Genomic DNA, 15,751 nt, shown 5'->3' with positions numbered 1-15,751 from the left:
GAAATGCACTTGGTCCAGATTTATCTCGGGGGCTATCGATTTTACCGAGAAAATGTCGCTAATAGGCACAACGAACTAGTTTTCTAAGCTTAGGTATAAGTATCCATCTTGGTAACTTGGAGGGGGTTACAGTGTTACACGGTGCTATAGGAGTCATTTATTACCCTCCTCCATTGCTAACACCCCACCCAGAAAAAAAAACCATCTCTAATTGATCTATTGTATGAGTTGCATCTTGTGTGAGATGCGAGAGAAGAATTTGAGCAAAATGTATTTTGTGGTTGCGTTGGTCGCGGCACTCTACATGGATTGGTTTGGGTACTATATGACCACCACCTTCTAAAGGGTTTGGTGTTGTTGGGTTGGTGATTTATTAAAGGACCTTGTGCGGGCGATTTTTGATGTGGTTTGTGGAGATTGCACTTTCCAGGTGGAGGAAGAAGTTCCACAGGAGGGAGATGGGAGAAAGAGGGAGGGAGAGACTAGTAATTTAATAATACATATGTTTACTGTTTTCAGTAAAAATCTAACTAAATTTAAAAATGTTTGATTTTCAGAAAAGAAAAATGTACACTTGTCCACGGACCAAGGAAGTATAGTGTAAGAATTAGCAAATCCTCTTTTCTGAACTCTCTTTTTTTTAGATGATTTTTCTGAACTCTCTGAAATCACATGACCAAGTAATTCCGTGATTGAAAATACGCAGGGGTTTCTTCTATCTTTTGTGAAGTCCGAATCTGAACCCTGAAACATAGCAGCAAAGCGTATCAGCCAGACGCGCCGCGAAATCGCGCACGAGCGCCGCAATACTGATCTCCTAGATGGACTCCGGCGAGCAAGCGGCGGAGGAGTCATCGGCCAATCGCCGGGAGCGCCTCCTCGCCCTCCGCTCCGCCGCCGCCGCCGCCGGTTCCTCCTCCTCTTCGCCATCTGCCGCGCCGCCTCCCCTGCCGCCGCCGGCCTGGGATCTCCCGGAGCCCGACCTGACGCCCTCCTCCGCCCCGCGCCCGCCCGCGCGGTTCGGGTTCTACACCAACCCCGGCGCGGCCTTCTCCTCCGCCGCCGCCCCGCACAAGCGCAAGAGCCCCGACACCCTGCTGGGCCCCTCTCCCGCTCCAGCTCCGCCTCACGGTCGGTACCTTACCCTACTAGTGTATTGCTCCTCTTTCTTCTCTTCCTGAAGCTTATTTGCATACGGTGCTTCTAGGTTAAACCTAGATGTTCTAGACTTCTAGGTTAGTTGCTTGTGTAAGATTAGCATTTGTATGATTTGAATATAGTTATCTTAATTTTAACACTTCCATTGATCTATACAACTGAGTTTTCCTGGGATTTGCCTAACTGCAACAAAATCGTGGTACGAAAATTGAATTCTATTCTATAAACTAGCCTTCTAGGAAGTATGTGGATGCTAACTTCTAATGGATGGGAGTATTGGTCAATTGAAGAATCTTAGATGATCCTTGTAGGTTGGAGAGAATAGTTTTGAACAATTTACATCACCAATCATAGCATCAAAGGGTGGTCATCGTCAACTATCGTACACTCTAGATATTGGGGTGAAAACTGGCTAGTAAAAGAGTTGGGCTGTTTAGTGCTTACTTCTAACTATACTGGTGCTGCAATAAACCCCATTTTCTATTTTGGCGTTTTGCATATCCTGCAAAATGTGAAAATTACTTATCAGGTTTTCACACTTTATTGTATTGGGTTGATCATAGCTGAATGACCTGGATAGACGGATAGCTGCTTGAAATTGTACATTGAGCTGGGTCTCTTCTTGAAATTTTCAGTTTACTTGTAGGATGCCATGAATAAATAATATTACTCCCTCTGATTCATATTAATTGACTTCAATATGGATGTATCTAAAACTAAAATATGTCTAGATACATCCATATTAGAGTCAATTAATATGAATCGAGGGAGTACAAAATTTGCATCCTGATCATTGGTCTCACTTTGCTTATCTAGGTAGATCTGGGAACTATGGTAACAACTATCCTCCACACCAGCACCATATGGCCCCATCCCAGATGGAACCGGCTCCACCAGGGACTGGTCCATGGAGAAGTCCTATGCAGTTCCAGACTCCAATGTCAGAATATGGAGGAGCACCTCCTGGTCCTCCACCTCACTGGAACCCACATTCTACTTCTCCAGCTCAAGATTATTATCCACGTTCGCCCAACTTTGGGTTCAGAGGCTCTAATGTTGGCCGAGGGGGCAACCAGATGAATTATGGACCAAGAGGTAGCCCGGTGAATTATGGACCAAGAGGTAGCCCGATGAACTACTCACCAAGAGGTAGCCCAATGAATTATGAACCAAGAGGTAGCCCAATGAATTATGAACCAAGAGGTAGCCCAATGAATTATGAACCAAGAGGTAGCCCGATGAATTATGGACCAAGAGGTAGCCCGTGCTCATCTTCTGGACGAGGCAGGGGCGAGAACTACTACAGCGGCCCAGGCTCAAGAGGAAGAGGGGGAAGGGGTGGCTCGGGTTTTCAGAACCATTCTGGAGGGCAAGGTCAGATGAACTACTACTACAAGTCCATGGTTGATGATCCTTGGAAGAACTTGCGACCTATTGTTGGCAGCATACTTCCTACTGGTGGTGGTGGTGCCAAGCCCTGGCATCAAGAACCATTTCGTACAAAGATAGATAATAAAGCTGATCAAGGCCGAGTTATATCAACGAATAAACCTGATCAAGGCCAAGTTATATCAACGTCAACATCAGGATTGAGTCTGGCAGAATACCTTGACTTGTCTTTCAATGAGGTTTCTAATGAGACGTAAGCTCATGTTCCGGGGTTCTTTTTAGCATAAACTATTTTATGATTAGGATTGCTGTTGTTCACAGCATATATTTGTCTCTTTCTAATTTATTTTCCTATGTAATACTGCTTTCTTTGGACTAGATATGTGCATGTCAAGTGCAATATTTGTTGTACTGTGTATGAACTTATGGCCATGTTGTACCTTGATTTAGTATTATGTAAGGCACTACAAATGGGAAATCATTTAGACGCACCATTTTAGCTTGTGTTATCTACCATTCACGGTGTATTTTCATATCAGAAAAAGGTAAACATTTGATATCATGGAGCCAGGTGCTAAGTTGCACGCTCCAAAACCATTTGCAAACATACGCAAATTATAACTCGAAAATTCATGCGTCTGGGAAATAGACAGCTGCAACGAGGGAAGTAACAAAACGAAGACGAAGTTTAGTACTGTAGCATATACGGGGTTTGTATTGTGCATCATGGCCTTGTCAGTCTTTTGTCCATCTTGGTAGTACAAAATCAGCAGCAGAGTGCTGTTATGAGAAGGTTTTGCTGAGGAATTGATGTTTTGTCTACTGTTATGTTTTTTTTTTGGTTTATCCAAAATTATGGCTACCTGATGTTGCTTCCCTCTTCATGAATTGGTCGCATGTTGTGCAGTTTTGGCTAACATGTATTGCTCATTACGGCAGCATGAATATCTAATGCAGCCAGCATGTTGAAAATCTGTTAGAATTGCTGAACTGCTGGTTATTGAGAATCTAATGAAGGCTACCATGTCCAAATTCCAAACTGAACAATGATCCTTCGATGAAAGATTTTACAACAGCACACATGTGGTTATGTTTTCAGTAAGAAAAAAAAAATGTATTATGTTTACAGTGATCAGCTCACTCAGCTGATACATAAGTTTTGTGCTGACTCAGTAGTGCTGGCAGGAGGGGACATTCAGATTGAGAAGTGAACATGTGCCAGATTGTTCCACAACTCAACTTCGACAATCGCTTACTCTAATGCACATCTACTTCACAACAGTCAGCACCTCTAGAGTTTACTTCCCTGGAATAGAAAAGAAAACGAGAATCAAACATTCTTGACCCAGCAGAGTAACAAAGTTGGTGCAGACACAGGAAGTTCAGAGGGAACACCACAGGTCTCAGTCCTATAGTCCATCTTTGGCATTTAATCACTTCAGGTGTTAATTATGTTAACTGAGAAAAGATAACACTGAGTGAACACAAATGGTGAGGGGTGTTATTCAAACATCTCCCAGTATTTCTCTATAAAACATTGGTCTCTTACATTTCGAGTGGTCGAAGAGGTGCAAACGAGGAGAACATAGCACGTTTAGAACAGTACAATGAAAACTGAAGATGCAACATGGTGAAGCTTAGCCTCATACGGTGACTGTGACAGCTTCGTCCAATGCGACGACTCCAGGGAGTTGCTTTCCTTCCAACAACTCCAAGCTAGCACCACCTCCCGTTGAGATGTGGCTCATAACATCAGCCACTCCCACCTTCTCAACAGCCGCAACGGAGTCTCCACCTCCAATAATAGTTGTGACACCCTTTTTGCTAAGCTCCGCCAACTTCTTTGCAACAGCCTACATGAGAGATATCACAGATTCACAGTCAAGTTTCTTTCTGTGCAAATTGTTCCACAGTAAAGCTGGATGAATGTACTGCACAGGGAATTACCTCAGTTCCAACTGCAAACTTGTCAAATTCAAAGACACCCATTGGTCCATTCCAAATGATTGTCTGTGTTGTGTCCAGGGCATCATTGAATGTTTTGACTGAATCTGGGCCAATGTCCAGCCCCATCCAACCATCAGGAATTGCAGATGCTGCAACAGTCTACAGAAAAGAGTCTTGTTAAGTACTGATAAACTGATAATTATCTTCACGGATCCGTGAACTGCTTCAACTTGACTAGGAAAGGTCTACAGATAATTATCAACAGTGAAGGGGGGAAAAAAGCGTAACATACCTGGCTGTTAGCATCAGGAGCAAACTTATCAGCAATGACAACATCAGATGGCAACAAAAGGGAGACACCCTTTGCTTTTGCCTTTGCCAGGAGAGTTGTTGCCAGCTCAAGTTTATCTTCCTCAACCAAGGAAGAACCCACAGAGAGTCCTTGTGCCTTGTAAAACGTGAAGATCATACCACCACCCAAAAGAAGGATATCACACTTCTCCAACAGGGATTCGATAACCCCAATCTTGGATGACACCTTGGAACCACCCACGATGGCAGCAAATGGGCGCTTAGGGTTTGAAACAGCTCCATCAAGGTAGTCAAGTTCCTGCAATTAAAAAAAATGGTTCAGAACTTAGGACACAGTTTGGAATCAACGAAAGGACAAAACAAGATTTTAAGTCTTCTGTTGTAGACCTTTTTTTTTTTCTTTTGCTGTGTGGTGCAGTGTGTTAATAGAATTCAAGTATCAAACTTCAAATGTAAAAATAAAAGTAGTAACCTTCTGCAAAAGGAATCCTGCAACAGAAGGCTTCAAGAACTTGGTAACTCCCTCAGTGGATGCATGTGCTCTGTGGGCTGTTCCGAATGCATCGTTCACGTAAAGATCAGCTAGTGCAGCGAGCTTCTTTGCAAACTCGGGCTCATTCTTCTCCTCTTCCTTGTAGAACCTTACGTTCTCGAGGAGCAAAACAGCACCGTTTGGCAGGGCAGCCACCAATTTCTCAACCTCCGGGCCAATAACATCATCTGCTTTTGTCACCTAAATCATGAACAACAAGGTGTTTAATCAAAACAATCACCTCAACATATGCTCAATTAGAATTTAGAAGTATTGATGGTGTAAGATAAAGCTTACCGTAATGCCAAGAAGCTCGGACAATCTTGGCACAAGGGGAGCCAAGCTAAACTTAGGAGTAACACCCTTAGGGCGACCCTGCAAATCCATGGAGAAACAAGGTTATGAATCACAGCGATAACATGAGGCAATCATAAACAGCTACGTGTGAAACTAGCATTGGATTATCATTTAGAAAAGAGTTGCTAGAAAAGAAAATATGGATTTCAATGTATCACACTTGATAATCAAAAGAAAATTCACTGCTAGAGTAGTGATGCAGAATAATGATTTGGCTCAGGCAGCAGGTTTCAGCTAAAAACATTTTGTGGTTATAGTCTTATAGAGTTATAAACGATGATGAGTTAAAAGATTTGTATTTAGATGGGTTTCGTTATCAAGTAATGGAACCGGGGATCACCCCCTGTTTTTTTTAAATACTCTGTATTTAGCAATTCTCTGGCAATGATGAACAGTTGTTTTAGGACAGGTTAATAAACTGGCAACTGGCAGAGCTAGCGTTTAGTGCTTATACATCATGTATATCTTGAGCACATTAAAACATTTTGCAAGTCCTGGATTCCTACATTGCATACATGAGACCGAGATGGTCGATTTCTGGGAAAGGGACAGAGATGGGAGGCTTACCAAGTGGCTGGAGAGGATGACCTTGGCGCCCTTCTCGAGGAGGTACTTGATGGTGGGGATGGCGGCGCGGATACGGGTGTCGTCGGTGATGTTCTGGCTGTCGTCGAGCGGCACGTTGAGGTCGGCCCGGACGAGCACGCGCTTCCCCTCGAGCTCGGCGGCGCCGAGGTCGCCGACGCTCTTCTTGGCCATGGTTGCCACGGCCCGGGTCCCGCGCGCGGACGAGGCGGCGCGGCAGCGCGAGGCGACGTGGATCGCGAGGCGCGGGTCGGCGCCGGCGGCGCCGCTGGCCGCGAACGCCAGCGACCGCGCCGGCTGGCACCCGGCCGCGAGCCCCGCGCGTCGGAGCGGCGCCGCGGTGGACGCGGCTGCGGCGCGGCGGGCGACGAGGGCTGCGGGCGGCGCGGCAGTGGACGCCATTGGGGCTGGGATTGGGGAAGGGTGGAGTGGAGAGGAGGAGCGAGGTAGGAGAGGTAAAGAAAGGGTCTTTGTGGACGGGAGGGACGGGGGCGGGATTTGCTTATCGCTGGCGAGAGGTCGGGACGGCGGCTGGGGCGGGTGTGTGGCGGAGGAGCCGCCGGCGATCACGGCGATGGGGACGTCTGCGGGGATCGGCGCCTCGTGTGTGCCCCCTTGGCCCCTGTTCCTTGCGTGATCTGGGCTTGGAATCTTCGCATCCTGGTTCAGAACTTTGTGTGACCGCAGTTAGACTGTTATTTTGTTGGAAAACCAGCCGCACTGGACAAACCATCTGGCTGTCAAAAAATACAAAGGACAAACAATCTGAATTGAACGCACACAACGAACAGATCAAGACAAGCAAACTTTCACCAGCCATGAATTTCAACGACAGATATTGTACTGTAGTAGGATTCACCGTGTCTTCGTTCGCCTTGTATATGGACGCAAAACGGGCATCCTACTTAATCTGTCCACGAACCCCAATCAAATTTCTGGATAGCAGGTAGACTGTTTCAGGAGGAAGCATGTCAAGCAGCTAACTACTTAATTTGTACCAAGAATTTCCTCAAAAAAATTGTACCAAAAATATCATTTTCTTACTCCTAATTCTGCAGGTTTACATCAAGTAAGAAAAAACCAAATACACTAGAAACATCCACCTCACATGTGCTAATTGGATAAAACTCAATGCGACTCCAAGATGAGAAAAGTGATGACACACCTAGATTTTAACACACCTAGATTTTATAATCTGCTTGTGTTGAGAGCATGTCGTACTATCAAAGAGGTTAGTTAGGAAACTAAAATTCATGCAAACATCTCAAAGCAATTTCTTTTTCTTTTGGGACGGAACATTGATTTGTGCCCAAAACAGTTTACGGCAAACACCACAGGCAGCAAATTTGTCAGTCTTAGTACAATAGTGTAACTTGAACTACCACTGCATGCTATTACACGACATAGCACAGAATGATTCCAAGATACAAAGGCAGCACATACTAAGACTTCATCAAGCCAGAGGACTTCTGCCATCTCAAACAAGCAATGCTATGGAGATTGTGTGGACAATCAAGGGTGAGACTGCATCTAGAACATCATGACTTTCTTTCCCTTAAAGTAACCGTAACTCGGCCGCGCGCGGCCAGTTTTGGGATCAAAGCCCAACTCATCATCATCATCAGATTTATCCTCGTCCGCAGAGTCAGGATTGCACCAGCGAGGCATGGGCACAGGCCAACTGTTTAACTTAGTTTTGTCATCATCGTCCATTTTCCAGAAAGGCGCTTCTCCAGAGGGATCACTGTCATTGCCAACTTCACCAGGTTTACTTTTTGTCTCAAACGATGCTAGAACGTTGTAAATGTCCTCCAAATACATGAAAGGGGTTCCTATTTTCTTATCATAGAAGTTCATGCCAATAACATCCCCATCAAGACTAACAAGAGGGCCTCCAATACCAGCCTTAGTGATTTTGCATGTGGAAGTTGAGAGGTAATCGCAATCAAGTGTGCCTGTCCAGGAAACCTCATCCCCAATAGTAGCCATTAACGCTCCCGATTTGAAGCAACGCCCTATAGCTGCTACTTTGATAGCCTTGTGCCAATGAAGCAAAGTATTTAATGGACGAACAGCACGGTAATCCTTGACACTGACTAGAGCAACGTTGTAATGGAGACTACAATTCTGTAACTTCCCTTCTCTGCATTGGCCATTAAGCAACACTTCAATCCTCAAGTTTTCAACAATCTTGTTCTCATCACCTGAATTTCTAACCAAGCTTGCTGATGTCAAAATTATCGTAGATCCATTCCATTCAATAAAAAAACCCGTGCAAGCAAAAAGCCTTTTTTCACCACTGAATGAAGCCAGTGCGACAACATTGCGATTTATGTTAGAAGCTTTTTTACTAAATTTTCGCCAGACACCTTCACCATATATGTCGCCAAAAGTCTCTTCAAAAGTATTGACCAAAATCATGCCAGCTCCAACCATGGAGGATGGTAACTTCGGGTAACCCATGGAGTCTAGATCTAACTGCTCCTGGTTCAGAAAATCTCCATGTACTTGTGTATGGCTGTTAGATTTCTCACCAGCGGGTCTTTCTCCAAACCAGTAAACCTTCCAAGTTTTTGAGCATGCAAAACCAGTCTTCTTTTGTAGGGATGTCCAGTAATGCTCCAGATGCTTGAGAATCGTGCCCCATGGTAGGAAAACGGCTCTTGTAGTAGTCAGAAAAAGGTTCATGCCAACAACCTTCCCATCAACAGAAACAAGTGGCCCACCTTCCCAAGCCTCTGAGATTCTACCATCAAGATCTTCATCATCCTCAGATACCCTTGAATCACCATCAAATTCAACATTCTTGGCTACTATTTCACCAGAGACGCCACGCCCTATAACTACTAATATCTCACCATGGGGCAGAACATGCATTGCATCTAGGAAAGATCCAACCTGAACATCAAGGAACCCATGGACATTGACAACAGCAAAGTTGCGATCTAAATCATAATGAGACATCGTCCCCATATACACTTCATTGCCTTCATGGCGCACGTCAATCTTCAAGTCATCATGGTCTTCATTTGTAGCATTGAGAGCTCTAACCAAACTTGCAGAAGTCAGAAACCTTGTAAGGTGACAGCCCCGGCGTTCAATAGCTATGCCCGAGCATGAAAATAAGACTGTGTCTCCATTGTACAAAGTAATAGAGGCGACACTTTTAGACAAACATGCTATTGTCCTATCGCTGAGGCCAGGCCGAACACCTTGATCAGAGTCCCCAAGGAAGCGACCTGAGACCAATGATTCATTCTTGGAATCTCTTCTGTTCTTACGAGAGCTTCTAGTGAGATGATCACCACCCCTCTTAGCTTTCCGCATCTTTTGCAAGACTTGCAGGAGGTCGGCCGGGGAGGAGTGGGCGGAGTCCAGCTCGACCGAAGAGGGCGTCTGCCGGAGGGGACGGGCCGGCTGGGAGGTTGTTGGCGCCGTCGACCTTGCGAGAGGGGGCCGAGTCGGGCGAGGACGGTGGGATCCGGACGGAGACTGAGGGAAGACGGTGGAGGCGGAGGGTCGCCGGCGGGCGTGGCGGCGCGGGCGAGTTGAACCCTAGCGTCGCTCCTCTCTTGGCTCCTGTCACGCGATGGGGAAAATTGAGATATTTAGGGCCGGGTATTAAAAGTAAATCCTCCAAAACCCAACTCAAATCTCTCTATCGATCTCTACCAAAACCGGAAATCCCGGAATTATCATCTCAAAAAGAAAAGAGGGACGTCCAATTTACTTTCCTAAACTCGTCTCAAAGTTTAGATTACAACCCTTAACTTTACTTTGATTTAATCTTCAACCCTAAATTCTATAAATCGTTCGGAATTGGATTTTCTACCCTTTTTTGACATGTTTTCAACCGGTTTTTCTCGCCAGTTAGTGGGTTTTTATTCCTATATACTGTGCCAACTCATCAACATACAACATACACGATACACGAAAAACCATCTTAATACAATGCAAGGGGTGATTCTGAACCATTTTTAGAGTTTAGGATTGAAAGTTGAATCAAAGTAAAGTTAAGAGTTACAAAGCTGAACTTTAAGATAAGTTTAAGAGCGTAAATTGGACTTCTCTCAAAAGAAAATGCCAGAATTATGGTGAGTCCGTAGTTGGTTTATTTAGTTACTATACTAGAGGTCTAGGTGGTCAGGGGTTTAAAGGTATGGAATAGGTGTGGGTAATTCTCGTAGCGAGAATGGAGTTTCTACAACGATCGCAAATCCCTCAGATAGAATCTAAAAATGAAACTCAGAATAAAAACCAATTTTGTTTCCTTAAAAAAAAAAAGCGTCCGTAGATGTAGCATTCAGCACGTGGGGAGGCCATTTCCGATTTTTAAGCAATTCAAATCTGAACCAACGCGGTACATTCCATGTCCAATAATTCTGCGGAGGCACGTTCTGATTCAGTAGCATCCAGCACGTGGCCAGGCTGTTTTGACTTAGGTTATATTTGGATGTTTGTATTGACAATTTCGACAAAGTTAACCCTTACGCGAAACAAATTCAAAAAATAAACTCCGAACAAAACAATTTTACAAAATAATCTTTTTGTGCCGCGCCAGAGTCTAGGGCGCTGCAGACATCTATGTCGCGCCGTGGTGCTTGGCGTGACACACTCGCCAGCGTGGACACGTGGGTCCCGCATCTTGGTTGTGTAGCGCCCTGGAGTGGGGCGTTGCACAAACTGGTGTCACACCGAGGGATGAGGCGCTACACTCGATCGATTTGAGACTGAGCAGGATGTTGCTGTTTGGTTAGACCACATCTAGCGCTTAATGAATACTGTAAGCTGCAACGTGAAGTAGGATGGATGGGATCTCTCAACATATGTGTGCGCTTTATTTTCTGTTCCTTCTTAAGGTATAAAGCTGAGTACATCTCCACCAATACACAAATATACTAGTACTAGTACACGTTTGCGTATGTCCACATTGTCCGACCGGCCAGCAACGTATGCATGCATGCACGTATACATGCATCAATCCACCAAGAAGCTAAGCTAAAAGAAGCTAGCTAGCTATCCAAGTCATTGTGAAGACCATCTTCTCCTCTAGCTGCTGCAGTGCTGCTACTGCTATTTTGACATTCAATACCATCATTTAATTATAGGTGTCATATTATACTCCAGAATTAATTAATTAGTTAAATCAGTGCATACGTCAAACGTCGGCGTCACCCGGCAACCCCAATCCGACCCCCGTGGACGAGGCTTCAATTGGGCGTACCGCGACACGTTGAATTTTGTCCGTGGGCCCGCCTGACGGTCACTAGCACCAAATCCCTACTTCTATTCCCCAATTTTCTTCCCCTCCCGCCGCTTCATTTCTCCCGTCCGCCACTCCAGCTCCCACCCTCCTCTCTAGTGCATGCTCCCCCGACAGTCGATGTTTCCCACATGTCCCCGAAGAAGATGTCGGCTACGAAGGGGCGGGTGAAGCTGTGCAAGGTGCCATTGAACGAACATAGCTCGAACAACATCATCGACACGGCCATGGACGCGAAGTTCATGGCTGATGCGGAGCAGAAGCCAGAGGAGGAACTGGCGGCCCACACGGTGTTCGACGTGGAGCGGCAACGCCGCGAGGAGGCGGCGGCCGCGGAGGAGTCCAACGACTTCGACTTCGACTGGAGCGAGCCTGACTCGGAGGAGAAGGCAACGGAGCAGAGGGCCTTAGTCGCGTCCTTCGAAACGCTGAAGAAGGTCGAGGATAACGCCAATGAGGCGATGCAACAGCGGCTATTGGAGGACGCGACGGCCCACTGAGTTCTGGCGACCGCGTGGCGGATGGAGCAGCTGGCGGCGGAGAAGCTGAGGAGGTTGGGAGGCAACAACGTGGTCGGGCCGTCAACCGCCCCGAGGGGCAACAAGTAGTCTAGGGCCTTGTTCCTTGTTGTTTTTTCCTTTATTTCGTGTGTACATTATGCTTTTTCAGTTGAATGAAAAAATTGTTAGAAAATATAATATGCGTCAAGCGCTAGAGGTACACCTAGACGCAAACGGACGCGCGGTAAAAAAAAAACTATTTCGGTGTTCATGGACCGACGCTGGCGGACGCAGCTGGTCGATTTTAGCGTTCGATTTGCGTTGCCCCATTGGAGATGTCCTAATTCCATTTCTTAAACATGTCGTTTATATTTAGTCAAAAGTCACAGTGTGTGAAATTGATCATACATTATAATGGTAAAAACAGATTACAGTTTTGACAACCTGTTCAAGAGTTATGATTTTCCAAAGGGTTGGAACGTAGCTGTACGTGCAAATGAGCTAACCTAGCTACTCAAATTTTTACAGTGGATCGATCAGGTGCACGTTTGTATACTTGTACACGATTGTTACCCATGCGGGCATGCGGCCACCGACCGTCGGGTTTTGTCTGCGTTAGCACCTGACCCACCATAAATTGCCTCTCAGAACCACCGATTCAGATCATAATAAGTCATACGTTGATGTCCATCAAACGCCGCTGCACTGACAGGCAAGGAGATTAGCGCCCAGCGAAACCGAAGCTGAGCTGCTGCGCCCCGGTCCACGGCGTGGCACACCACGGTGCAGCGCCGAGCTCGAGGGCGTGACACCAGCGTACATGGGACCCGCTTGTCCACGCTGGCAGCAGGAGCAGCGCCGCGATCTATGGCGTGATACAGTGGGCTGTGACGCCCTGGATACAGGCGCGGCAAAAAACAGGTTAATTTCGTGAAATTGTTTCGAAGGAAGTTTAATTTTCAAATTTGTTTTATCTTTAGGTTATTTCTGTCGAAATAGCCGTTTGTATTGAGGGGCTTGGCATTGCATTCGGTGTAATATTAATATACTGAAACATTTGCATTGAGATCAATACTTCGTACAAATATTTTTGCTTGGATGTATAGATATTTGGTACTCCTATATTAGTGTCTAGATACATCTATATTAGTATCAAGTAATATGGATCAGAGGGAGTACCTAGAATTGATGCCGTAGTAGAATGCCAAATCCTGTTTGTATGGTTAAAGTGGTGTATTGCATTTGTATGAGAGTATGATCATGCTACATGTTTGTAAAAGATTTTTTGTGTGAGTTTCTAATATATTTGATTATATGATATAATAACAATTAATAAAAGGCAAAAAATTGATATAAAATTGTCGCGTCATCTTATAACTTGAAACAAACATGGAAAAGTCAGTGAATGTCACTTCATAGGAGCAATCAAATTCTTCAAAAATGATAACAGCAACATACAAGTAATAAGTGCATTGCATAATCCATCAAGTTTCATCCAAAATGTTCACCTCAGATTTTTGCGGCACCTCGTTTCTTTGACTTTCCTTTTCTTCAACCGACAGGGTAATGTGAGCGGCCGGGCAACAACGAGCAGAATGTGAGCGGCTAGGCAATGGGAGCAGATGGAGATGCATGAGCTATTGAAGCCGGCGATGGTGCAGGGCGGCGCTGCCGAGGGCGCAACCGGCAAGGGCACGTGCGGGTAGCGCGGGTGCAGACGGCCGGTTGGTCGAGCGTGATCGGGCAAGTTCGCTGCAGAGGCGCGTGATGCCGAGGCAGCTAGGGCATGCGCGAGGTGGAAGGAGACTCGCCGGCGGAGGATCCGTAGGGGAGGCATCGGATTTACTTGGCCGCCGCTCGAGGCGCTTCGGTGGATAAGAGAAAACGCAGTCGGGCGAGGAAGAAAAACTCGCCTCCGAATACTCAGCGATGTCCAGGTCTAGGCTCAACATTCAGGGATAGTGCGGTCGGGTCGTGTCAATATTTAGCCCGAATACCTCAGGTCAATACCTAGCACATCGAAACGCCATAAATTGAGGTATTCGGGCTAGGAATGTCTCAATACCCAATACCAAGCCTCAATACAAACATCCAAACGGTCCCTTACGGAACTTCAAGGTAAAATCCCTCCATGAAACCTACTTACTACCATCCGTAAGAAAATTCCGTAGCAGATTACTCTTCCATGTCAGTTTGTAGGTCTTTCCAGGCTAGAAGTCCGTAGGTATACGATTACCGGTAGCGGACGTAAGAAAAATGAAACTGTGTCTAGGAGGAACTAGACACTAAATGATATAGTAGAAGCGAGACCTCGGTGTGAGAATTCCAGAAATTCGTTTCTGACAGGATTCGAACTCTGGTCGTTGGGGTGCGCCACTGCAACCCCAACCACTGGGCTATGCCCACGTCCTCATTACTCATATACTCATATACTAGATAATAAAAGCGTGCATTGCTGCGCCGTCCATAATGTGTAAATAACTAAACAAATGTTTGACAAATTTGCATAATAGAAACATTTGTTGAGATCTAAAAAAAATTGAATTAGAAATGGCGCATATTTTTTTATCAAGTTAGAAATTATACTCACATGGATGCTTTTCGTTTTTACACATTTCCCATGTTGTATCATGAGAAGAATATTCAAAAATTGGATAGATCAAACGTTTACAACATTTTGTCCTCTAAAGGATAGCATCTACTCTTGCATATGATTGAACAATTCAACTCTAACAGGAAGGTCGAGTCCTCGAAAGTTCAACTCTCGCCACCATAGAATTGGCTATCTTCCAAAGTTGATAATAACTAAACCAAAGAGTTTTAAAAGTTACTAAGCCTGCACCGCATCAAGGTGAGAGTGTAAACGTTTAAGAGCCAACAAACCATACTGAATGTCTCTCGCAAGAAAGGAACACTCTTTTTTTCAACAGTTTACACAGTTTCTGAAGAATGAATCCACACAAGCCTTTAATAACTCAACAGATGAGTAATCGTCCAACGGAGAAGCATGGTGAACAATGTGAAAGCAGTAATATTTCCAGCGGGCAAATTATGATTAAGTTATATCAACCTGAATATTGAGGCATTGATGAGCACTAATACAAACTATTTTAAGCAATGCAATATGAACTGCAATACTGAAACTACAAATGTCGACCAAAACAAGCACAAGCTATAATCTTGGAAATACGAGCAAACCAAATGAACCATAGGAATTAAAAACATGGCAATTGGTTCTCAGTTTCCAGATCTTTGCTATTTACGGTAGACCCTCAGAGTTCTGTTATGTTAAAATAGGTCAGGATCAAGCAACAAAGATCATAACAGTAAACTGTGAGGGTTTTATCAGCGTGGAAACTAAAAAAAGGGGGCTAACAATACAGAGGTACAAGTATGGAGACAGCTAATCTACATAATTAAGTTGATTGTCACGCAGTACACACAATTCACCAGCAGAAGAATACATGTTATTCTCTGTCCATTCATGGCCACGGTCAGTCCATTGATTACATACGAACAACAGAAGTACATTACACTTTTATTTGACCTATTAACAAAAGAACCTGTATATGAATATAAGATCAAAGAATGCTTATTAACCCTTTCTAACATATCAAAATAATAACTACATATATTAGAAGGAAAACAATTTAGACAATAAATGTCACATATGCTGATGATTAGAAATTCTAATCACCACAAAAGGTC

The 15,751-nt window shown here is 44.9% G+C and overlaps 3 protein-coding genes across 3 annotated transcripts; 1 reads left to right on the top strand and 2 right to left on the bottom strand.

Annotated features, from left to right (window-relative positions):
• Positions 1-821: 821 nt before the first annotated feature.
• LOC124650015 (translation initiation factor IF-2-like) lies at positions 822-3,041 on the top strand. The gene is made up of 2 exons (XM_047189582.1): positions 822-1,131; positions 1,975-3,041. Exons 1-2 carry the CDS (start codon positions 822-824, stop codon positions 2,802-2,804), a joined length of 1,140 nt encoding a protein of 379 aa, XP_047045538.1. The 3' UTR covers positions 2,805-3,041.
• A 985-nt stretch (positions 3,042-4,026) lies between these two features.
• Positions 4,027-6,469, bottom strand: LOC124707400 (phosphoglycerate kinase, chloroplastic). The gene is made up of 6 exons (XM_047239052.1): positions 6,263-6,469; positions 5,636-5,713; positions 5,279-5,539; positions 4,787-5,104; positions 4,495-4,653; positions 4,027-4,400 (listed from the first exon to the last, which is right to left on the bottom strand). Exons 1-6 carry the CDS (start codon positions 6,452-6,454, stop codon positions 4,191-4,193), a joined length of 1,218 nt encoding a protein of 405 aa, XP_047095008.1. The 5' UTR covers positions 6,455-6,469; the 3' UTR covers positions 4,027-4,190.
• A 1,341-nt stretch (positions 6,470-7,810) lies between these two features.
• LOC124648497 lies at positions 7,811-9,663 on the bottom strand. Its single transcript, XM_047188255.1, has one exon. The coding sequence runs from the start codon at positions 9,605-9,607 to the stop codon at positions 7,811-7,813; it is 1,797 nt and encodes a 598-aa protein (XP_047044211.1). The 5' UTR covers positions 9,608-9,663.
• Positions 9,664-15,751: the final 6,088 nt, after the last annotated feature.

This window comes from Lolium rigidum, chromosome 4 (assembly GCF_022539505.1).
Source record: "Lolium rigidum isolate FL_2022 chromosome 4, APGP_CSIRO_Lrig_0.1, whole genome shotgun sequence".
Classification (NCBI taxonomy): Eukaryota; Viridiplantae; Streptophyta; class Magnoliopsida; order Poales; family Poaceae; genus Lolium; species Lolium rigidum.
The sequence above is the reverse complement of the archived record's forward strand: the minus strand, read 5'-3'. Positions and strand labels throughout refer to the sequence as shown.